At 39.6% G+C, this 25,409-nt stretch overlaps 1 protein-coding gene and 1 pseudogene across 1 annotated transcript; one reads left to right on the top strand and one right to left on the bottom strand.

Annotated features, from left to right (window-relative positions):
• The first annotated feature begins 325 nt into the window (after positions 1–325).
• LOC109239304 lies at positions 326–9,531 on the top strand (annotated as a pseudogene).
• Positions 9,532–10,025: 494 nt separating this feature from the next.
• On the bottom strand, positions 10,026–17,566 carry LOC109239318 (monosaccharide-sensing protein 2-like). The gene is made up of 6 exons (XM_019405867.1): positions 16,974–17,566; positions 16,613–16,694; positions 15,763–16,329; positions 12,711–13,642; positions 11,456–11,643; positions 10,026–10,680 (listed from the first exon to the last, which is right to left on the bottom strand). The coding sequence occupies exons 2-6, from the start codon at positions 16,689–16,691 to the stop codon at positions 10,239–10,241; spliced, it is 2,208 nt and encodes a 735-aa protein (XP_019261412.1). The 5' UTR covers positions 16,692–16,694; positions 16,974–17,566; the 3' UTR covers positions 10,026–10,238.
• Positions 17,567–25,409: the final 7,843 nt, after the last annotated feature.

The following is a 25,409-nucleotide window of genomic DNA, read 5'->3' as shown; positions in this document are numbered from 1 at the left end:
GAATTAATAGGAACGTCTATCCAAGTAGCAGAATGTATGGATGCATTAAATGAATATTCATATATATTCACTTTATTTATAACACTCCCTTTTGGATGTTCATTTGAAAGATAATGTGCCTCATTAAACCTTACTAGAAAAATCTAGTGGAAAAAAGCCCAGTGAAGAAAAAAGAGTACACACATCTTGTAATACGCATTGAGTGTTGCCTCGTTAAAAGCCTTACCATGAAAACCCACTTGGGATATAATCTTTGTTAAGGTAAAAAGAGTACAACGTGTATTATACTTCGCTGATGAAAACTTTATTTGATATCTTGGAGACGATGCATTCCAATCTTATGTCTCAGCTTCTCAGGTATTGATGTTGGTAATGCCTTAGTGAATAAGTCTGCCAGATTATCACTTGAACGGATTTGTTGAACATCTATCTCACCATTTTGTTGAAGATCATGCGTGAAAAATAACTTTAGTGAAATGTGCTTTGTTCTGTCTCTTTTGATATATCCTCCTTTAGTTGAGCTATGCAAGCAACATCATCTTCATACAATATCGTTGGAATCTTCGTTTTTAAAAAAAGACCACACAGTTGTTGAATGTGTTGAGTCGCTGATCTCAACCATATGCATTCTCGACTAGCTTCATGAATAGCTATTATCTCTGTATGATTGGAAGATGTAGCAGCTAAAGTTTGTTTTGTTGAACTCCATAAAATAGTTGTGCCTCCACGAGTAAATAGATAGCTTGTTTGAGATCGAACTTTATGTGGATCAGACAAATAACTTGCATCTGTATAACCAATTATTTGTGAATCAGATTCATAAGAATAAAATAATCACATAGCAATAGTCCCTCGGAGATATCTAAAAATATGCTTAACACCATTCTAGTGTCTTGTTGTTGGAAAGGAACAAAATCTTGCTAATAAATTTACTACAAAAGTTATATCTGGTCGAGTATTATTTGCAAGATACATTAGTGCCCCAATTGCACTAAGATATGAAGTGTCATCACCAAGAAGCTCTCCATCATTTTCATGAGGTCGAAATGGTCTTTATTTATATCAAGTGATCTCACAACTATCAAGGTACTCAATGGATGTGATTTATCCATATAAAAACGTTTTAGGATCTTTTCGGTATAGGTTGATTAATGGACAAAAGTTCCATATTTCATATGCTCACTTTGTAGACCAAGATAAAATTTTGTCTTTCCAAGATCTTTCATTTCAAACTTTTTCTTCAAACAGTTTATTGCTTTTGGATCATCAGCATATACAACGATTATAATAAATTCATACACATACCTTTTTATAAAAATACAAGGACAAACTGGATCATTCTTATACTCTTTTTTCAGCAAGTAATCATTCGAACGATTATCCCACATTCTCCATGATTGTTTCAATCCATATAAGGATTTTTGAAGCTTTATTGAACAAGTTTCCCGTAAATCTTTATAAGCTTCAGACACTTTAAATCCTTCAGGAATTTTCATATAAATTTCGTTGTCTAATGTGCCATACAAATAGGTTGTGACAGCATCCATCGGACGCATATCAAATTTTTTCATGGACTGCCACATTTATAAGATACCTGAAGGTGATTGCATCCACCACAGGAGAATATGTCTCCATATAATCAATGTCAGGCCTTTGTGAATATCCTTGTGCCACAAGTCGTACTTCATATATAACGACTTCATTTTTATCATTTCGTTTTCGCACAAAAAACCCATTTGTATCCCATCGGCTTTATTCCTTCAGGTGTTCGAACTATACGTCCGAATACTTTAAGTTTTTCAAGTGAAGTTAATTCTGCCTGGATAGAATCTTTCATTTTGGCCAGTCATTTTTCTGTATATATTCATCGGCAGATCTTGGTTCAAGATCCTCATCTTGTTGCATTATTTTAGCGGCAACATTATAAGCAAAAACGTTGCACATAATAATATTGTTTTGGTTCTACATTTTCATCGTAGGAATATAACTTGTTGAGATCTCTTCATTCTTATTATTTTCAGGTACCTGGACTTCCTCTAAGGTCTTATCATTTGTTATGTCACATGGCTCTTTTTGAGCAATTGCCTCCATATTATGATCTCCTAGATCATTTGCTCCTTTTCTCTTTCGGAAATTTTTATCTTTAGAACCGATTGGTCTACCACGTTTCAAGTGTGGCTTAGACTTATTTTTGCATTTTTAGATTGTCCAACCGAGACATCAATTCGAATATGAGTATTAGCAGCTGGAATATGTGACTTAGTCACCCTTGGTAGGTCAGTGAATGCATCTAGCAGTTGATTTGTAATATTTTATAAATAAATAATCTTTTGAAACTCGTGTTCACATTGATTTGTTCGAGGATCTAAATGATATAGTGATAATGCATTCCAATCTATCTCTTTTCCCAATTGCTTATTTTCTCCCCATAATGTTGGATATACTGATTCATCAAAATGGCATTCAGCAAATATTACTGTAAATAAATCTCCAGTCATAGGTTCCAAATATTTTATAATAAAAGGAGATTCATACCCAACATATATCCCCAATCTTCTTTGGGGACCCATATTTGTGCGTTATAGTAGAGCAATTGGATCATATACCGCACATCTAAATATTCCAAGATAGGAAACATTTGGCTCTTGGCCAAAAGCTAATTGTAATGGGGGGGGGGGGGGGGCTTTATGGTAACTTGTGGGCCCGATCCGCACAAGAGCTGCTGCATGCAAAATAGCATGACCCCATGCCAAAATGGGAAGTTTTATTCTCAAAAGCATTAGTCTAGCAATTAATTGGAGGCGTTTGGTCAATGACTCCGGTAGAACATTTTGAGTATGAACATGAGCAACTGGATGCTCAATTGTTATCCCAGCTGATATACAATAATCATTAAAGGTCTGAGACGTAAATTCACCAGCATTATCAAGACGAAGTATCTTAATTGCATAATCTGGAAACTGTGCTCTTAATCTTATTAATTGAGCCAGTAACCTCGCAAAGGCCAAATTGTGGGTTAATAACAAGCACACATGTGACCATCTTGTAGATGCATCTATCAAGACCATATAATATCTGAATGGTCCACATGGAGGGTGTATGGACCCACATATATCATTCTGTATACGTTCAACAAATGCAGGAGATTCAACTCCAACTTTAATTACTGATGGTCTAATAATCAATTTGCCTTGAGAACATGCAGCACAAGAGAATTCTTTAGTTTGAAGAATATTCTAGTTCTTAAATTAATGACCATGTGAATTCTCAATTTTATAGCGCATCATATTATAACCGGGATGACCCAACCGATCATGCCAAATAATAAAATCATTAGTAAACCCTTTGTTTACTATGGCATGTGATTCGACTACACTAATACTAGTGTAGTATAATCCGGAGGAAATGCGGGAAGCTTTTCAAGAACATACTTATTTTCCATTTTTATTGTAGTAATATAAAGGTATTCAACCTTTCCTTCATTGGTGGTCTCAATATGATAGCCATTTTGGCGAATATCTTTGAAACTCAATAAGTTTCTACTACAATATAATGCATCATTAACAGCCAATATAGTTCCTCCTGGTAGTAATAAAGTCGCTTTTCCAGAGCCCTCAATTAATTTTGTACTACCAGATAGTGTTATGATATTGGATTCTTTCATAATTAAATAAGAGAAATATTTCTTGTCTTTTAATATGGTGTGCGTCGTAGCACTATCAATAAATTTATTCTTTATTATTCATACGACCAACTGAATACTGGAAAGTTTTCATATTCTTCATAAATAAAAAGAAAAAAATACATCATAAGTAATATTGAAAAATTTAAGAACAAAAGAAACTATACTTAGGAAAGTAAATACTGACAACATAAAAAGTTTTATTCAAAATATGAATTTCATAAAAAAATAATTATTCTTATAATTTTTCCCAATAATAAGTCATGATGCTCAAAGAAGTCTCCAACTTCTAAATGAATAATATCGGCTAGGCCTTCAAAAATATCATCTTTTTAGGCAAGGTTTGCTTCAACTTTATCATAATTATTCATAAGGCCCGCCTCAATATCATTTTGAAAGGTCAAGTGAGTCTTAACTTTATTTTGTTTCCCTTTTATGGAGGCTTGATAAAGTTTAACAAAATATTCAGGCGTACGGCAAATTCGGGCCCAATAATTTTTCATACCACATCGGTGGCAAATATTACCTTTGCCTTTTTGAAGGATTATTCTGATAACCCTTATTGTTCTTTTGTTTATAACGACCACCATCATGGCGATTATTATTTCGCCCCTTGCGGCGCCCATGTATATTTATACGACCACGATAATTATTTTGTCTTCTTTCAGACTTTGGATCTATCTTTACCAGATTCGCTTCTGGAAATGGAGCTGATCCAATGGGGCGAGCTTCATGATTTTTCATTAAAAAGTCATTATGTTGTTCAGCCACCAAAAGGCATGAAATTAACTCAGAATATTTCTTAAAGCCCTTTCCACGGTATTGCTGTTGTAACACCATATTTGAGGTATGAAAAGTGAAAAGAGTCTTTTTCAACATGTCCTCATCATTCATAGGTTCCCTACATAATTTTAGTTGGGAAATTATTCTATATACAACAGAATTATATTCACTTATGGTCTTATAATTTATTAGCCGTAAGTGCATCCACTCACAACGAGCTCTTGGTAATGTCGTAGCCTTTAGATAGTCATATCGTTCCTTCAAACTAGTCCATAATTGAAATGGATCTTTCAAGGTTAAATATTTACTTTTTAACCCTTCATCGAGATGATGGCAAGGGAAAAGCATGGCTTTCGCCTTATCTTGACTTGATGCTTCATTTTCTTATTTAATAGTGTCACCAAGATCCTTAGCGTTAAGATGAATTTCAGCATCAAGTACCCATGGCAAACAATTATTCCCAGAGATGTCAAGAGCCAAAAATTCAAGCTTTGACAAATTCGACATAATGAAAACTATCATAGAAACTAAGTGAATTGAAATGATAAGAATTATTATCAATGCATACCATTTATAGTTATAGGGTAATATACTAAATCATGATATTAAGAGAACATGTTGTTACTTCATTATATATTGTCAGGACCTATTTCCATAATAGGCCATGAGGGCGCCCAACACCATTGCCGGGCAAGCCAATGCGGAACAATACCAAATAAACTCTCTTTTACCTTTACCCAAAAATAGTTGAAATAATTCTTTAAGTTGAAACAAAAACCAGAAATGATTAATAAAGTCAAAATAATCATACAAGATTCCTATCTATGAGTCTTCTGAAGCTTGATCTTGAGTCTTGGTTGGTTCTTCATGCGGACCCTGATCTGAATTTTGACGCTTGTTAGCCGCAGGTGTTGGTTCAATCTTCTTCAGCTTTTCAAACCAAGACGGGACATACAGAGCTTATGACCTCAGCCTTGTCTTGAACAACTCACATCTTTCATTAACTTCTGCATTTGGATTCACTTCTTGCCTTTCTTTTTGTTTTTTTTTTCTTTTTATTCTGGATTGTGACTAACTTTTGTTGATCATCTCGGACTGCTGACTCGCATTCTTGACGCGAGCTTCTTTTGTTGCTGACCTGAATTGCATTCTGAATTGAATTCCCCTTTTTTTCCAGGTGGGCGCCTGATTGCTGAACTTGAACCGTCTTCTCTTGTTACTTGACACTGTTTTCCCTTGCACCTTGAACCATTTTTCCTTGAAACTTGAACTGTCTTCCTTCGAAACTGCTTTACCTTGAAACTTGAGTTGTCTTCCCTTGTTCTCCAGGTGGGCGCCTGATTACAACAAAACAGACAAAACAAAAGAAATTTTTTCTGCCCCAGTTTGCACTAGGAAGATTTGTGAGTTGTTAGCAAAATTGTAAACCACTTGTACTATTGATGCAATGATGAGAGTAAACTAAAGCATAGACTAGGAAAACTATAAACTAAGCTTGACTAAAATAAAGACTGACCCTATTCTCCAGGCGGGGCCCCTGATTTCAGGAACACTAAACATTGATAACTTAAGAAAACTAAAAATTGACCCCTCTTTTTTTTTTTTTTAAATTCAGACTTCCCTTCTTTCTTTCTTTTTTTTTAAAAGTATTATCCTAGGAGAAAATTCATCGGACTAGGTTTTCTATCTTAGGAGAAAGATTCATCATACTAAGATTTTGATCCTACGAGAAAGTTCATCAAACTAGGTCTCTTTTCTACTTCTTTTGGTATCTAAGGAGAAAGGTTCATCAGACTAAGATTTCTATCCTAGGAGAAAATTCATCAGACTAGGTCTTCTATCTTAGGAGAAAGATTCATCAGACTAAGATTTTGATCTTAGGAGAAAATTAATCAGACTAGGTCTCTTTTTTGGTATCTTAGGAGAAAGATTCATCAGACTAAGATTTTGATCCTAGGAGAAAATTCACCAGTCTAGGTTTTCTATCTTAGGAGAAAATTCATCAGACTAAGATTTTGATCCTAGGAGAAAGTTCATCAGACTAGGTCTCTTTTTTTTTGGTATCTTAGGAGAAAGATTCATGAGACTAAGATTTTGATCCTAGGAGAAAGTTCATCAGACTAGGTCTTCTATCTTAGGAGAAACATTCATTAGACTAGGTTTCTTATCCTAGGAGAAAATTCATCGGACTAGATTTTCTAGCTTAGGAGAAGGTTCATCAGACTAAGACGTTTATCCTAGGAGAAAATTCATCAGACTAGGTCCTTTTTCCTCTTTTTTTGTATCTTAGGAGAAAGATTCATCCGACTAAGATATTTATCCTAGGAGAAAGTTCATCAGACTAAGTCTTCTATCTTAGGAGAAAAACTCATCAGACTAAGATTGCGATCCTAGGAGTAGATTCGTCAGACTAGGTTCCCTTTTTTTTGTTATCTTAGGAGAAAGATTCATCAGACTAAGATTTTTATTGGGAGAAAAATCCATCAGACTAGGACTTTTATCCTAGGAGGAAAAATGTGAAAAATAATGGCAAGATTTTATGCACATGCAGACAAATAAAGGCAAAGATTTGAGAAACTTCCCTTTGTCAGCTCTTCTCTTCTCTTCTCTTCTTTTCCTTTTTTTTTGTTGGCCCACTTGCCTTGCACTGCTTTGTTCCTGTTTCAAAAAAAGAAGATTTGTCAGTTTTGAAAGTGGTGGTCGGTTTGTGGTCTTGAGTCTTGAGCAGCTTGGCTTTTGCTCGATCATCTTGAGTCGGTCTCGAGAGACTTTTGCTTGGCATCAACCCTGATTGTTTCACACCCAGTACCATTTGTATTTGTGGCTCAATCAGCCTTATCCAAACTGGAGATCTTTTCTTAGGTGACCTTTTCTTATATCTCGAATGACTTCACACTTTTTGAGCAATTTGTCTATCAGAGAGAATCACCATTTATCTTTGCTTGTGCCAAATGGGCTGACAAGAGTCTTTTGGGGGGAGGCCTTTTCATGAATCCTCAAGGTATTTTGACAATAACAACTGAATATGTTGGCTACATTTACTTTGTGCAATTGAAAAGCTGGTAGCAGATTTTGATTTTTCTTGCTTGTTTTGACAAGGACTGACTCGGAGTGAAGGACACAATGATGCAAAGAAATGAATATTAACAAGAAATACCCCCTGTCGGAAGGACAGAAGGAAGAGTTTTTTTTCTTTTTTTTTAAACTAGCGTTAATGATCATGACATGCATTTTGGACTTAACGGCCGATCTACCAAACTAATCCAATCTTTCCTTTTACCATTCTTATGACCTTTGAAGTCGGGCTTGTTTATGCCAATTCTTCGCATCAGCTTTACGACTCACTTTCGACAAGTAGCGCTCGAGGGGTTTTCACCAACAAGTCTCTTTCATTTATTCATCTTTGCTTACCGTCGTCTTACAGTGTCCGTGAGGGTTTTCACTAGTAAGACTCTCTCATTTTTTCTGTTTTTTTTTTTACTTTCTTTTGTGAGCAACTTGATAGTGTTCTATGTCGTGCGACAACTGTTGATCATTGCATGCGTTTCTTGACATTCTTGAAGGCTCATAGGGAGGTCTTGTTGGGAAGGTTTTTGGATAGGGTTTGAACAAAAACATCCGATCAGTTGGCCTTTCCCTCTCCCTCTAGAAGGGATTGCCCTTGGGCTGTGGTCTCGGGTCCAGCGCCGCTAGTGCCGCCGCCGCCGCTTTGTTGCCGTGAACGAGCTTTTTGGTCGCCCATTGAGCGCGTCTGACCTCGTGCTTGCTGGGCTAGAATCGGAATCGAAAGTCTCGGGTTACCACGCGGACAGGGGCGGATTTACATTCATGCAAGCGGTGTCATCCGACACCGCTTCGCTGGAAATTACCACTAAATTAAGTATGTAATTAATGATTGAAAAGAGAACTACTTTAAAAAAATATTAGGGTGATACCATTGACAAATAAGGATGTGCGGTCCACTGGTTTGATGATCTATTTGTTCTCTTGATTGATTGATGGTCGCATGTTCAATTCTTAGTGGATGCACCATTGTTTTTTTATTACCTCAAAACTGACACTAACCCCAAGTGGCCAAGTCTCAACCATTCAACAAATTTTATTAAACGAAATAGAGATGAATAAGCATTAAAAACATCATATAAACTACGAGAAATTGTTCGCTTGTATTTTTTTTTCTAGTGATTCGCTTGTATCTTCGAAAATGGTTATATTCATGTATTTGATGTATTTTATAAAGATGATCATATTATAGTAATTTTTTATTAATTCACTTTTTAAAATATCACACCGCTTGTCCAAAATCCTGCGTACGCCCCTGCACGCGGACAACGTGGCACCTGCTATTATGGGGGGTTTCGTATTGATCAGGAGCTACGATCCTCTGGAGTTAATCCAGTTGAAGTTTCCTCACGAAAAGGAGTTGTTCTTTGTGTTGGTGAATCCGCCGGAATTTGAGGCCCCAACTAAGAAAATGAGGGCGGCACTGCCGCAACAGATAACCATGTCCCATCACGTTTGGAACTGTAGTCAGGCAGGGGCTTTAGTGGCGGCTGTGCTGCAGGGAGACCTGTCGGTTTTAGGGAAGGCACTGTCCTCCGATAAAATAGTGGAGCCAAGGAGGGCACCGTTGATTCCAGGAATGGAGGGTGTGAAGAAGGCGGCAATGGAAGCAGGAGCTTTATAATAAGAAAAAACTAATCAAATTTGGTGAAGAAGCTAGACCGGGTTAGGGCCAGGCTTGTCAGTAGTGATCCCAGATGATTTTTGCGCTAATTGTCATGCTACAGCTTGTTGGTTCCTCATACATCTTTTCTTTTGCACGGGAATGGTGAGAGTGGATGGTTCCTACATTCTTCCACCTAATCCATTACGTCACCTTTCCATAGGGATTTTGATCTTCAGAGACTGATCCATCTTGGGCGGGTTGCCTACTTGAACTGGTGCCAAATAATAAAATAACTTAAAATTTTGCCGCCTCTTACTGCTATTAATGATAGTTTGGCAAATCGTGACAGTTCAGTAGTATTCGTGATAGTGCAATTGCAATGCTTGATATTGAAACATTCTCTCTTTAATCGTTTTTTATTTTTTATTTTGCTTAATAAGGAATATTATTAAATTAGAACATATCTGTTAGTTACGAGTTGCTGAATATAGATTGGCTTCTGACCCTCCTTTTCACTTCCTTTCAGCTTCTGTTCCTTTTAAGTTGATGCATATACTTGGTGCCGATGTTGTGGGTGCTATTTCACCTTTTTTATTCTTTCCTCAACATAGCTCAGCAAAAGAGATACAAAGAATAAGATTGTTGATATTCTATTGGACTGAGGACATCCAACTCTATGAAGCAAAGCTAGATACGTCAAGGGACAGTTCTGCTATGGACGAAGTCGGGTATTAAATGATCAAGGAGATAACAAGATGATTAATGGACCTTTGAGTTTCAAGGGCTTGATGAGTTTTTTGTTTAATCACCACAAGTGATGCTTTAAAAAAAACAAGTGAACACCTTTGCCGCATTTCAGCAGAACCTTTCACAAGCATGACTACTAATCAATTGACCAAATTTCAAACCAAACAGGAATAAATGGCACTGTTCTAAACAACTGCAGTTGTAATTGGCAGAATCGTAAAACTCATTAAAAGATCTTGCACTGTTCTAAACAACTTAGAAAACTGAATAGCAAACACCACTCTATCAAACAAGGGAAACCTTAAAGCAAACAAAATCCAGGCACTAGGCAAGGCAACATGTCATCAAACGATCAGATCAGTTCTTAGCAGCAGCAGCCTGCCTAGCACCAAGAGCGAAGAACTCCGAGATCACTTCAAGAGGCATCCCCTTGGTTTCAGGCACTTTCAAGAAAACAAATATCCATGATATAACACAGACGATAGCATATATGCCAAATACACCAGCAAGGCCAATAGAGGACAGCATCACAGGTAGTGTGTAGGTAACAATAATATCCCCAATCCAGAATACTAGAGCACAGATGGCAATGCATATACCTCGGACCCGAGTTGGAAATATCTCTGAACAAAGTATGTTTGGAATGGGCCCGAACCCCATAACAAATGAGCAGAAGTACATAACAACACAAACTGTTGATAAAGCAGCCTTTGCAACAGTTCCCATACTCACTAAACTTCCAATAACTAGAACAATGAGGGCTATAATTAAGATAGGAATTGTGCCAAGCAGCAGACTCCTGCAATACAACAATATACAGAAAGGCAAAGGTAGTAATCAGATTTACAGGAATCGAAGGACAATAGGACATCCATTCACTTTTTACCCAGCCTTAAGTGCAGGTAACAATACAAAAATCTACTATATTTAACATAAGAAAAAAAAGGATGCTAAAGTCTATTATGTGAGAATCATTGTGGAGGAGAACCTCATAAATGTGGCCACGCCAACCTAAAAACAAAGATGGATGAAGGACCCGTTGTCTTAGATGAGTGAGAATGCTTCCCATAGGCATTGAAACTTGCTTGAACTCTAAATCAACAGTGAACTTGAAGCAGGCCAGAGTACAAAAAATGAAGGGATTTTCTTTCTCCTTTAAGATGGCAACAATTTAGTGCATGGGAAGGTTTCTTTTTCCTTTTACACTCACTGGTTTGAACTCCCACTACATCCTGCTACTGTTATACTTTCTCTAGTGCTAATAATGGCAAAGGGCACCCTCAATCTTCCATCTGTTAAAGCATAGAAATTATTGTGACGTCTCCATCACTCCATCTCGAACTAGCAAACAGTCTACTGCAATGGAGATGCATTGCGTCCAAATTCCAGACACATCTACTAATGAGGGGATTAGACCTTTAAAAAAAGAAGGGGGTGCCCTTAAAACAAAAAAGAATACCCCACAATTGGAGATGAGAAATCAAACCAAAATACTTTGTGAACAATTTGGAGAAGGCACTACGAAAAACATCATATTCAGTCTTGTTCCATAGTAGTTACTCAAAAGTAATTACCTCCTGCCAGAGATATCCATAAGCCTCATGGCAACAGCTATTGAAGGGAGCATTAAGAAATTTGTGATTGCACTTATCAGCAGAGATGCAGAAGCAGAACTGATGCCAAGGTTTGATAAAAGAACTCCTACACCTGCTTGCTCAAGTATTTGAGGAGTGTAGTACATAACTCCATTAATTCCTGAGAACTGCACGAACAGGTGTTAGAAAGGGAGGCAGACAGTCTTTGATACAGTGTAAACCAAGCTGACTCTAGCATTTCCTATGCAAGGATGCTGAATCAAGACAAAGTGAAATAGAAAAATCACAAAGATATCAAAGTAGGAATATCTTTACAATAGTGCTGTTTCTGTATTTAATGGAAGGAGGTTAAATTAGGTCATAATCTTGACGACCAGGCCTAAAAGAAATATTCAAATCCGAGGCCGTAAAGGACAACTGTGAAGCAGTACCATCAGGACTTGTAAGTATTTCAAATATCAGCAACCAGCATGAAGCATGAGGCATACTCCCTCTCTTGAGAAATTGAATATACCATGCCTGCCTAAAGGTTCTTCTTCAATTCTTCAATAAAAAAAGGAAAAGAAATAGGCTTGTCTTGTTAATTAATTGATTAAGTAAACTACTGTAACCAACGAGTCACTGCTAGTATCATATTTAGAATGCTACCTTACAAAACTGACTCATTAAACATCATTCTGTATTGACTGAAGTCTCACCAATATCCATCTCTATGAATGGTTAGCATGAATCAGCCTAATAGTTATCAAGTTCACTTATTCTTTTGTTGCTTCTCTCGATCTATAAAAAAATCCTCAAGATAAATCGTGCCCAATCACAACATATCCACGTCATCCTTTGATTCAGTTTCAATTCAAGATGAAGAGTCTAACCCCTTAGGATTCTGCAGAGAAATTTTCTCCAATCCTGACCTATCAATAGATATTTTGATTGAAGGCAGGAATACAACCCTAATGACAAGGTCTGGAAAGAATTTGTGTACTACATCTTTTGAAGAAATGAAAATGCTTCTAGTTAACTCTTAGCTGCATAAGGTCTCCAGAATCACTGTTAAAATAGCAACTGCGCCAAATAGAAACTCCAAAAATTTTTGCAATAAAGCAAGAAATCTACAGATCTCAAGTCCAGATTTAAGGAGAGAACACAACCTACCTGCAATAGAGACAGACTGACCTTGGGAATGTATGGAAGAAAGACAGTAGTTAAACTATATTCTAGTAATATTAGTGATTACCTGCTGAAGTAGTTGGATTCCCATACCAACAATCAATGCATGCTTGACTCCTGGTTCAAATAAATCGCTCCAACTAGGCCATTTTCCAGATGCTTCAGACGGATGAATCATAGCTGGTCCAACACGATGTTGATCCATCAGATCTTTCGAATATAAAGCTGGTTGACTCACCAAAGCAGCAGCACGAACAAATTCACCACCACCAGGCATATCACCCCCTGGAAGAGAAACTAAAGATCCCCTTCGAGTTCCATGAGTTCCACCCTCATGCAAATAGATTCTTTTAAAACCTCCCTCCTTCTTTTCATCATCACCTTCTCTCTCTGTCCATTTCCATGCAAGCTGCCATCCACCACCAATGCCAGCACTGCCAACTGGTTCACCATCATTACCCTGCATCATGCTAAAAAAACTTCCACGAGATGGAGGCGGAACCATGTCCTTTTCCATGCTTGTTGCCTGACGAGATATCAGTGGGCTCTGCAAATTGTCATCAGATTCTTCAGCTGCAGCCTCAGATGCATAATCATCGCCCTCTCTGCCAAGGCTTTCTTCATCCCACTCTTCATTTTTTGTTTGATCTCCAGCAACACTAAACATGCTGCCGAGATGCGGAAAGAGCATGCTTCCCTTGCTTCCCACATCCGGAAGCTTTTCATGAACGCTGCCAAATAGAGTGACAACAGGGTCCATGAGGGGCACATTAGGTGCAAATGTGCTTCCTTGGCGAGATGCAACACCAACTACGCTTTTCCCCGTGACAGGCCGTGCAACCAAAGAGTGTCCATGTTCAGGCCCATATAACCTAATATGATCTTTTTGAACAGTTGGTTCCTGGTCTTCCGCAAGTTCATTTTCTGGACCAATAATGTACTCCTCCACTGATGTTTCACCACCAACTCCAAGACCCTCAACTAGCAAAGCCATCTCTCCTGTAAATAGAAGCTGCATCAGTATTAACTTTACCAGTTTCATCAGGAAACCTAAGATCACTGATAAACTAAAGGAAGCCGAGCAGCACTACAGCCAAAGGCACAAGCATGATAAGTTCACAGATACTTTCGGTACACAAAGCAAGATATCAGATTCATTTTACACAAAGTAGGGTAATCTCTACAGAACCAAGCTAGTACAATCACCAAAGTTTACTCTTCTGGCTATATGCCCAAGTAAATATTGGACATATTGAAACAGTATAGTCCACATGCTTGGCCCATGTAAAAGAATCAGGCCAGCATGTGTCCATATGATGAATGCATATCTTATCTAGCTTAAACTTTTAAATGAGGTGGTCATGCAATTTAACAACTGTTAACATTAATAAAATCAAAATTACTCCCTCCATCCCAAATTAGTTGTCTTGTTTTGCTTCTCGAGAGTTAATTTGATTAATCTTCAAAGCTGAATTGGATTAGATCAACTCAGTATTCTAAAACTAATATTTAGATATTGAAGAACAACACGAAAAGTACAACAAGTTGCAATTTTGTTATGTCAATATGATGAAAAAACACATTTAAATATGTTGGTCAAAGTTCACAGAGTTTGACTCTCGAGAAGTGAAACATGACAACTAATTTGGGATGGAGGGAGGAGGAAGTAATGAAAGAGCTAGACGACGTCTTCGTTAGACAAAATCCATCTCCTGAAATCTTTAAGAATTCCCCAATTTTGCGTGCCTTATCAATTCATACACTGTATAATGTGTCAAAATTCAGAATAATTAGAAAAGCGTCTTCCTATTCCATTATGTCCAAAAATAATGCATCATATGATTTGTCAAAACAAAGGAATTCCAAAAAGAACTAATCAATAAATAGGAAAACATTCAGGGAGCATACTCATAAAAAATTGCAATATCTTATACTCCTTTTCTTCCAATTTATGTAACACCATTTACTAAGATTTAACAACCTGTTTATTAGTATAAGTAGTAGCAAAATGAAATATCAAATTAGTAGTTGCAAAGCATAAAGTCTGCACTTGACTAGTTAAATGAAATAAAATTCTTGAAACTTAAGAAAGTTGTATAACATGATATTACAAGTTGAATGTTGTCAAACATTTTTTAACGTCCCAACATAGAAGGAACGTGCTAGCATCCAGACTTATAGTTAATCTATCTCACCTAATAAAGATACGATTATAGAATAAGCAAACACCAAAAAGAAAAAGGAGAGAAACTTTTGTGCTGGTTGGGACTTAGATTAGATATTTAAAATAATAGAATAATGAAATGTGAAATTCAAACATTTCAATAATAAATTGGTCAGGTTATTTGTTGTACATAGATTCCTTAATGAATAAGTCAAAAAGATGAAAAGAAAAGGGGAAAAAAGAAAAAACAAAGTGCTCTGGAAAAAAGCTCGAAATTTGATGCTTCAAAGGTGTAAATATTTATGTTAATTTGATAGTCGGATGTTATTATTTCGATTGATAAATTGTCCACTTCTCGAATGACTTAATTACCGATTACGTTAATTATAGAGCTCCTTCAAAAACCCAGAGGAAAAAGAAGCAAAGAATTTTACAGATATTTTACTCAAAGTAAAAATAAATAGAACAAACAAGTCAATATATTCAATGACTAAGATCTCCTTCTAATGTTTTTGTTAGCCTTAGTTAGAGATTTCCATTACAAACTAGCACTCCTGTAACAAGAAAATTCTGTTATCCTGAAACATCTATTTGCACATGTTTTTAGTTCTTAATTTCTTTTATGGCTATGTTGTTTATTTGATAATCAAATATCTGGATTATCTATCTATGCATCTTTTTCATATCATGAGCTAGCAGTATTACTAAATCTTCAATTGCTAAGTTTTATAATAAGAAAAAACTAATCAAATTTGGTGAACCTGTCCAGATATGATCTACTTGGGGGATAATGTGACTGTGGGAAAATACGCCAAATTGCTTGTAAAAAGCCATCTAAATGTTAGGTCACTCTTCTTTCTTTAGGGGGACACATTTGTCTAGGTTGCAATATATTTTGCAATTTTTATGATACAACTAAAAAGTCTAAAATCAAATACAGCTTCCATGAGCTCACCAGAGACATCTTCCCGTCCACGGAGCCTCTGCAAAACACGCTTTGCATCTAGCATTCGCCCTTTACTCACAAGCCATCTGGGAGACTCGGGCAAATAAAATATTGTCAATACAAAATACAGAACGGAGGGGATGGAAAGTACACCAAGCATCAGTCTCCAAGTGGGAGAACTCATCAACGACATGCCAAAAACCATGCAATATGAAAGGAACATGCCAAGACAGCCAGTGAACTGAGGTAGAGTGTTCAGTAAACCCCTTATCTCTGGTGGTGCTGTTTCAGATATATAAATAGGAACAAGAGTAACTGCTAAACCAACACCAAACCCATCCAAAAGTCTTGCCAAAAGTAGAACATACACATTTGGAGACCAAAGCATCACAAGGCCACTAACAAAATAAAGAACCGAAGAAGTTATGAGCAAGGGACGACGGCCAAGCCAGTCAGCTATTGCACCAGAGCAAGTTGTAATCAAGACAGCACCAATAAGTGACATGGAAACAATAAGCCCTTCCGTAGTAGGTTGAGTTTCCAGCTTAAATTCTTTTTTAATGTACAGAATGCCCCCTGTATTCAGAAAAAAAGAGAGAGTAGAGAATCATAATCAGTTGAAAGATATCATTGAGACTCTGAGTAACATCTAAGGACGGAAAGAACAGAATGGATAACCTCGTTAGAAATCAGAATAAATTATCACAGACACCGACTGCACAAGATACCAGATTACATACAAAAGCAATAAGATTTTCAGGAGGAAAGACGGATTAACATCAGATGAACTAGTTAAAAACAAAAACAAAAACAAAAACAAATCAGTATTGAAGCGATATGCCATATGTGAAAGGATTACCAGCTATAGTGGCGTTGTCCCATCCTTGCAAAAAGCTGCCAATTGCAGCTGCAACGGCTACAAGCACGGCTCCACTCATTTCCTTTAAATACCAAATAGAACTGCTGATTACGGTCCCTTATTGATGATCATATAACCAGTAGAGAAACAAGGATACCTTTCGATACTAAAAGAAAAAAGGATTTCGCCAACTTTGTTAAAGTTGCAGCGACTCAGAAATTAAAACCAGTTAAAAAATACTTTAAATCGTATGTGTAGAATTAAAAAAATTAAAGATGGGATACATAAGCATCAATAGAAAATTCAATTCGCACAGACGACCAAGTGGACTATCAGCATGGAAGATTTCAAAGTCTTTTACCTTAAGGATGTTCAATTGAGTCGAATTATGAAGAGAGGGATTAAAGAAACCCGAATCACTCGAGAAGTTGGTGCAACTTCTGATGTATCAGTTTCATCACAGAGAAGAATTAGAAACAACAGGAAGCTTCCTCCCTCTGCCTGCGGCGATCTTCGGTTGTAAGAAATCAAGCCTAGCTGCCACTGAATTTCAAAATGATAAAGAGTAGAGAGGCTACTACTCCCAGGAGAAACAAACAGGGTTTTGGAATTAGAAAGGAAAGAATGGAAAAGTAAAGTAGAGTAGAATAAAATATAGTAGTACTAAATTTTATTGGGAGCCGTTGGTGGGGTGACACCTGCCAGCATGTAAGCATCTTTTGCTGCGCCCGTCGATTCGCTGTCCTCCCCATTTTCACATTATAACGTTTTCCGGCTCGGCTACTATATAGCTAGTAACAGTAGAAGCGAATATATGTGAAAGGGAAAAAGCAGGTTTATCTTTATGATATAAACAAATAGCGAAAAGGAGGGCTTAACCAAAGTGACGCCATGATTGATGTCCGTTTTTACATCCAATGAGTGCATCTGTCTTTTAGTTCATAAATTAAGGAAAAGCGACGTCAGGATACTAATAATACAGGCTTACATGATTAATCCAGGATGTCTGCTATGAGTTTCCGATCCAAAACATCGGAACTCTGTTCGCCGGGGAGTAGTTTTCTGGTATCAATATTTTTTCTTGGTCTTTGAGGAAAAATAAGCATATTAGCAATATGGTTTTTTGAAAGAATACTAAGCCGGGACACTTCTCGGTTTCAATTTTTAAAAATCATACTCCTTTCTTTTCCAGTTTCCTGGCCATTTATGAGACCCGTTTTGCCACCAAAAATCCCATGTACAAAGGTCCTAATAAAATTTTCAAGTACATTATGCATTATATACACAATTTTCTCTCTTTGTTCAATTTGAGAATAACAACTAGCGAAATTAATTTGTACTTAATATACTATTGAAAAATAGTATGGTTATTTATATTATGTCTAAGATTCATAGTGCATGGGTCGAAATCTGACTAAGGATATTCGACACGAAGTGGTATCACTGAAAGCAATTTGGCCGAGGTCGACTAATGACCAATGGAACTCATCGTCGAGCAGTCGATCATGGCCGAGATAAAGTGCCAGAAAGAGCGATAACGGCTAGTTTAGTAACGGGATTTTTGAGGTGTTTGTACTTTTAGGGTTCATTGGGTTATGTCTCTTATAAATAGAAAGAGAGATCAGGTGATAGGCATGTAATATTCTCTGATAAGAACACTATTGAAAAGCAGACTCTCTCTAGATAAATACAAACATCACATTTCTAAAGATATTCGTTTTTGTTGATTATTCTATACTTTTTCCATCAGATCCGAGAAAGTCTCCGATATTCTCATATTTGTCTGTCATTCATCATTGTGAGAAGGAAGGATCATCCACCTCATTCAATATTGGGTGAATCACTCTCCTTATTCACTTTAGTGTCATTTATTGTAATTTAACGCTTGATATTCCTCTCCCCTTGTTGACATTGAAACATTAAATACACTTGCATTTATTCTCTCCCAATACTGTTCAACATCACCCACCTAGACCGATTATAGATTTGAAGTTATTATTATTAACTAGGTTTAACCCCTCATTATATAAAATTAATTAGTTCAACCAAAGGTTTATATTTTTTGGTCAAACAATTTGGCGCCGTCTGTGGGGATTTCCAGTTAAAATTTTAGTTTCTTCTAGATCCATAACAGCCAAAAAAAAGAGGGCAAAACCCCCTACCTTTTGGTACGCACAGATCTAACATGGCAGGAAACGAAGAGGAGAGGATGAAGGCAGTGGCCGACCTTCCCGCCAACCTCTTAAACACCATCAACGAAAATTCTAAAACCGAGGGCGAAGATGTAACGCCAAATGCATCTCCCAGGTGAAGTGGCTCACCCCTCCCTCATGGTAGCATCACAACGTCCCGCGGTAAAGGGGCTTCCATGTCCACAATGGAAGAGGCACCGCCCGCAGTAAAGAAATTACTTGAGGCTTGGCTAACAAACACGCTGACCGGCATCCTCGACAAGCCAGCCCAAAAAGCAATCAGAGAAAATGCGACTTGCGTTGCACCAACGATGGCCGAGCAGTACGACCCTCTCCCTCCAATAACAGGTACCACTCACAATATTAATAATGCAGGTGACAATACCATTCTGAGGAAGATGGAAGAAATGGAAAACGAAAACAAAATGCTTCGTGACCAAACGAAAGAGCATCAAGAAAGGGTAGACAAAATACCAGGTACACCAAAACTCTTACCAAAAAGAGATGGTGGTCGGTTCGTGGAACAACCCTACAGTGACGAAGCCGCACCGCATTCCATACCCAAAACCTTCAAAATGCCTCCCTACCTAAAAATATATGACGGTACGATCGACCCCGAAGATCATGTGACTCACTACGTCACCGCGGTAAAGGGCAACGATCTCGCCAAAGAAAAAGTATCTTCCATCCTATTGAAAAAGTTCGGCGAAACCCTCACCGGAGGCGCATTAACTTGGTATTCATGGCTGCCCGCGTGCTCCATTAAAACATTTGAAAAATGGCCGGCAAGTTCGTAACGGCCCCATCGAAGCGAAAAAGGCAGAAGCAAGAGTGGACGACATATTCTCCATCAAACAAGCACCCGGAGAGGGATTTAGGGACTTCCTCGCTCGGTTCAACCGTGTAAGGATGACATTGCCAAATGTATCAGAAGGCATGGCTATAGCAGCTTTCCAAAACGGGATGAACAGGAACGGTTCGAGGGTGACCAGAAAGTTGCTGAGTTGGCTTATGAAATATCCCCCAACCACTTGGGACGAAATACACAACGCCTACCGTGTCGAAGTCCGTGATGACAAAGACGACTTGAATGGGCTGACCAACGGTTGACCTCGGTACAAGCCGAGTCCAGGAAGGACCGAAGAAATGATGCCAGAAGAGATCTAGCAGCTCCACGACCCAATCGAGAAAGGCATCAACCATATATCAGGGGTCCCATCATGCACCTCTCCTGTCACGAAGAAGGTTCACCTAGGCCAAGGCCAAGGACTCACCGGAGCGAGAGAGGTATGCCCCATTTACTTTCTGCTCACAATTTTTGCGTTTCCCCTTCAGAAATAGTCTACGCGTTGGAGAAGCTCGGCCTGAAAGCGAAGTGGCCATAAAAGCTGAGGTCCGATCCAAGCACCAGGAAGCCGAACGCCCTCTACGAATTCCACCAGGAGCGAGGTCATAAAATCGAGGACTGCATCGCTCTAAGGCAAGAGGTCGTGAACATTCTTCAGCAAGGACACTTGAAAGAGCTGTTGAGCGACCGGGGAAGGGCCAACTTCGCCCGAGGACGTGATCAACACCAGGGTCCAACCAAAACCACCTTCACCAACTCGCACCATCCAAATGATCATCGGAGGCGGAGACGATGCATTGATCAACATCGTAAAGTTCACCCCGACCCACAAACTCAAGCGGTTGATCACCCATGAACGGTATAGCGAACTCGAAGAAAGTATCATCTTCGACAAGTTAGATACCTACGATTTGGTTTTCCCTCACAATGATGCTCTCGTTATCACATTACGAATATTAGATACAGATGTAACACGCATTATGGTGGACGATGGGAGCGACGCGTGCATTATCCACCCTCGAGTACTTGCGCAGATGAAACTCGAGGACAAGATAGTGCCACACTGCATCACGCTAACCGGTTTTAACAATGCCATTGAACGAACATCCGAAGAAATCACACTACCCGTCCTGGCCGGCGGCGTCACCCCAGAAACCACATTCCACATCATGGACCAAGATACGGCGTATAACTCCATAATAGGTCATTCTTGGATACACGCCATGAAAGCCATCCCCTCCAACTTGTACCAAGTTATCAAATTTCCCACACCATGGGGAGTGTTCAGCATACGGGAGGAACAATGTACTTCTCGAGAATGCTATCGCATCGCCCGGGATTGTACATACACCCAACAAATGAAGGGCAAAGCAAAAGAGGCATAACAATTAACAGGGTCGAGGTCGAGAGTGATGAAAGGGAGAACATCATCAAAGACCCCGAAATAATAGAGGCCATGGTATCAACCATAGATGACCTCGACCCCGTCCAACTTGATGATAACGACCGCAGCAAGAAAACCTACATCAGCCACAAGCTTCAGGAACCAGGTAAATTCTGTCATTTCTTAACTAACAACGTGGACTTGTTAGCCTTTTCCCGTGCAGACATGCCAGGTATCCCGAAAGAGATAGCGACACACAAATTGAACGTCGATCAATTTTACCCCCCCCCCCCCTCCCGTTAAAGCAAGTTAGGCGGAAGTTCAACTTCACAATAAACGATGCAGTCCGTAAAGAGGTTGAAAAATTGCTGGAAAATGGCTCCATCAGGGAATCAAAATACCCCCAATGGGTCGCCAACATAGTCATGGTGAAAAAGAAGAATGGAAAATGGCGTATATGCGTAGACTTCACATATATGAACAAAGCATGCTCAAAAGATTCATTTTCGCTACCCCATATCGACCAGCTCATTGACGCAACAGCCGAGCACGAGCTTCTTAGCTTCTTAGACGCATACACGGGCTATAACCAGATCCTCATGGAGGAGGAAGACCAGGAGAAGACCACCTTCATCGCCCACCAAGGAAGGTATTGCTACAAGGTGATGCCTTCCAGACTGAAAAACCCGGGGGCGACATATCAAAGATTGGTGACAAGAATGTTCAAAGACCAATTTGGCAAGACCATGGAGGCTACATAGATAATATGTTGGTCAATCCAGACAGAAAGAAGATCACATCGACCACCTGAAAGAGGCCTTTGACATACTCAGGCAGTACGGAACGAAATTAAACCCCGAGAAGTGTGTGTTCGGCGTAACCTCGGGAAAATATTTGGGTTTCCTGGTGTTACAAAGAGGCATTGAGGTCAACCCCGACCAAATCAAGGCCATAGAGGGAATACAAGAACACTTAACCAGCAAGAAACAGGTTCAGAAGCTAACCGGCCGCATCGCCGTCTTGTCGAGGTTCATCTCATGATCGTCTGACAGGTGCCATAAATTTTTCGGTGTACTCAAGAAGGACAATGGTCTCCTATAGACATCCGAGTGCGTTCAAGACCTGAAGGAGTCAAAGGCTTATCTATCGTCACCACCATTGCTCGCCAAAGCAGAACCTGAAGAATGTCTCCTCGTTTACCTCACCATATCCGAAGCAGCAGTGAGCGCCGTCCTGGTCCGAGAAGACAAAGGTACGCAATCTCCCATCTATTACATTAGCAAAACCTTAATCGACGCCAAGATGCGGTACTCTCACCTCGAAAAACTGGCGCTGGCCTTGGTCGTAGCTTCACGAAAGCTTATACCCTACTTCCAGTGCCGTCCCATCTCGGTAGTCACAACTTTCCCCTTGAGAAGTATTTTACATAAACCCGAGATATCAGGAAGGTTAGCTAAGTGGGCTATAGAATTGAGCGAGCATGATATCACGTATCAACCACGGACGACGATAAAATCACAAGTCCTCGCCGACTTTGTCGCCGACCTCAGCGCAAAAATAATGCCTGAAGTAGAAAAAGAAGCCGCCCACGCTTCTCCGCAAACACAAGATAAATGGATTTTTACACCGACGGCGCTTCCAATGCATTAGGGTCCGGACTGGGACTCGTGCTCGAGGTCCCGACAGGAGAAGTGATTCGCCAGTCCATAAGGTGCCCGGACATGACTAACAATGAGGCCGAGTATGAGGCCATGATTGCTGGATTAAAGCTATCACTCAAGTACGGAGCAAGGCGGTTCATCCTGCGCTGTGACTCGCAGCTTGTAGTCAACCAAGTCATAGGTACTTTCCAGATCATAGAGCAAAGGCTGCAAAAATACCAAGCCAAAATCTGCAAATTACTGCCCGAGATTGATGAATGCCAGCTCGAACAAATCCCTCAGGTACAAAACACTGAAGTCAACGGCCTTACCAAGTTAGCGGCAGCCACCAAAAGTACAAGCGTCAAAGGAAACATGGTCACCCTCCTCCACTCATCGTTAGATCAAACCGAGGTAAGGACTATAAATCTAACTTGGGACTGGCGCAATCGCATCGTTACATACTTATAGGACGATGTACTCCTAGATGATAAAAACGAGGCCAAGAAACTTCAGATGCAAGCGGTCTAGTACAATATCATTCATAATGATCTATACAAGAGGACGTACGACGGGCCCCTAGCGAAATGCTTGCGCCCAAATGAAACGCGGCGTGTCCTAGAGGAAGTCCATGAAGGCCACTGCGGAGCTCATTCTGGCAATCGAGCTCTAGTCAGATGCCTCATGCGGGCAGGTTACTACTGGCCTACTATGAAAAAGAGGTTGTTTATATCGTGAAAAGATGCGAGTAGTGCCAAAAGTACGCCCCAATGATCCACCAAGCAGGCGTGCATCTCCACTCAGTTACTTCTCCGTGTCCTTTCACCAAGTAGGGGATGGATATCGCCGGGCCCCATCCCGCAGGACGAGGTCACGTGCATTTTCTTTTAGTTTTGACTGATTACTTTTCTAAATGGGTAGAAGTAGGGGCATTCGCTCAAATACGCGAGCAGGAAGTGATCGCCTTCATATGGAAAAACATAGTGTGCCGCTTCGGCCTCCCCAAAGAGATCAGCTGCGACAACGGACCACAATTTACTGGAAAAAAGGTGGCAAAATTTTTCGGGAAGTGGCATATCAAAAGAATACTCTCCACCCCATACAACCCCGCGAGCAACGGGCAAGCGGAGTCCTCTAACAAATCGATACTGAAGATCATGAAGAAAAAACTCGAGGACGCGAAGGGACTTTGGCCAAAACTACTGTCGGAAGTGCTATGGGCACAACGCCAAAGACGAGCACGGGAGAGACACCTTACTCATTAGTCTATAGGACTGATGCGGTAATACTCGTCGAAGCCGGAGAGCGCGATTTGAGATATTCCCATGAGAGCGAGTCGAGGAACGACGAAAGCAAAAGGCAGGACCTCGACGAAGCCGAAGAATGGAGAGATATGGCCTACATAAGGATGACCGCCCAAAAACAGCAGGTACAACGCTACTATAACAAGAAGGCCTAGGTCAGACCACTCAAAGTCAGAGACTACGTGCTCAAGGCCAAAACACATGAAGGCAAAGACCCGCGGGAGGGAAAACTGGGAACAAATTGGGACGGCCCATACAAAATCACAGCAGCAGCAAATAAAAGGTCATTTTAATTAGAAACAATGGAAGGAAAACTGCTACTAAACAAATGGAATGTCGCCCACCTCAAGTACTTCAACTTTTAAGAACAAGCGTCCTCCAAGTCATACTCTTTTTCCCTTGCTTGAGTTTTTTCCCAAATGGGTTTTCTGAAGGAGGTTTTTAAACGAGGTGCTAAGGGGGGCACTCTAAGTAGAAGTACGGACGGAAAAGGCACGGACGGTCAGTTCATCGTCCAACCTCTCGACACATCTCCAGGTCGCCCAATAAAGGGACTAAATAGACCGGGACTGGAATGCCAGCCCGAAAAATATGTAAATTTTTCCAAGTATGAGAAAAGCACAAATATAGCCCATGTTTCCAGAACAACTTTGCCTCAGTATCTACTCGGCCCACGACCACAATCAAATAAGCGACATTCGACCTCGTTCGAATTAACTAAACGTTCGACCTCGTTCGAATTAACTGAACACTCGACCTTGTTCGAATTAGCTCACATTCGATCTCGATCGAATTAATTAAAGTGAAATTTGACCTCGTTCAAATTCGTTCAAATTAACTAAATATTCGACCTAGTTCGAATAAACTAATTATTCGACCTCGTTTGAATTAACTAGAGTGACATTCGACCTTGCTCGAAATAACTTATATACGACCTCGCTCAAGTTAACTAAAGTGACATTCGACCTCGCTTGAATTAACTTACATTCGACCTCACTCGAATTAACTTACATTTGACCTTGCTCGAATTAACTAAAGTAACATTCGACCTCACTCGAATTAACTTACATTCGACCTCACTCGAATTAACACCTACCAGCCTCGGCCATGGCCAAAACCAAAATTATTATGATTAAGGCGACCAAACGATAGAAGCATACAAGACCAAACAGAGAAGATTTAGAAATGAACAAGCAAAAATAGCATTTCATACTTCAAAAATATCCTTTCAAAGGCTAAGACGCCCACAAAAATGTGCACAAAAATTACAAATCAAAGGAAAAACTACTCGCCACCCCGACCCAGAAGCGCCATCTCTACCGTCGCCATGAGGATACTCATCCTCGTACCAAGCATCCTGCTCAATCCCATCCAAATCATCCTCACCATCGGCGGCCCCCGGTGTAGCAGGGTCACAGCTACAGGCAATC

This window comes from Nicotiana attenuata, unplaced genomic scaffold (genome assembly GCF_001879085.1).
Source record: "Nicotiana attenuata strain UT unplaced genomic scaffold, NIATTr2, whole genome shotgun sequence".
Lineage (NCBI taxonomy): Eukaryota > Viridiplantae > Streptophyta > Magnoliopsida > Solanales > Solanaceae > Nicotiana > Nicotiana attenuata.
This window is presented reverse-complemented; position numbering and strand designations above follow the sequence as displayed.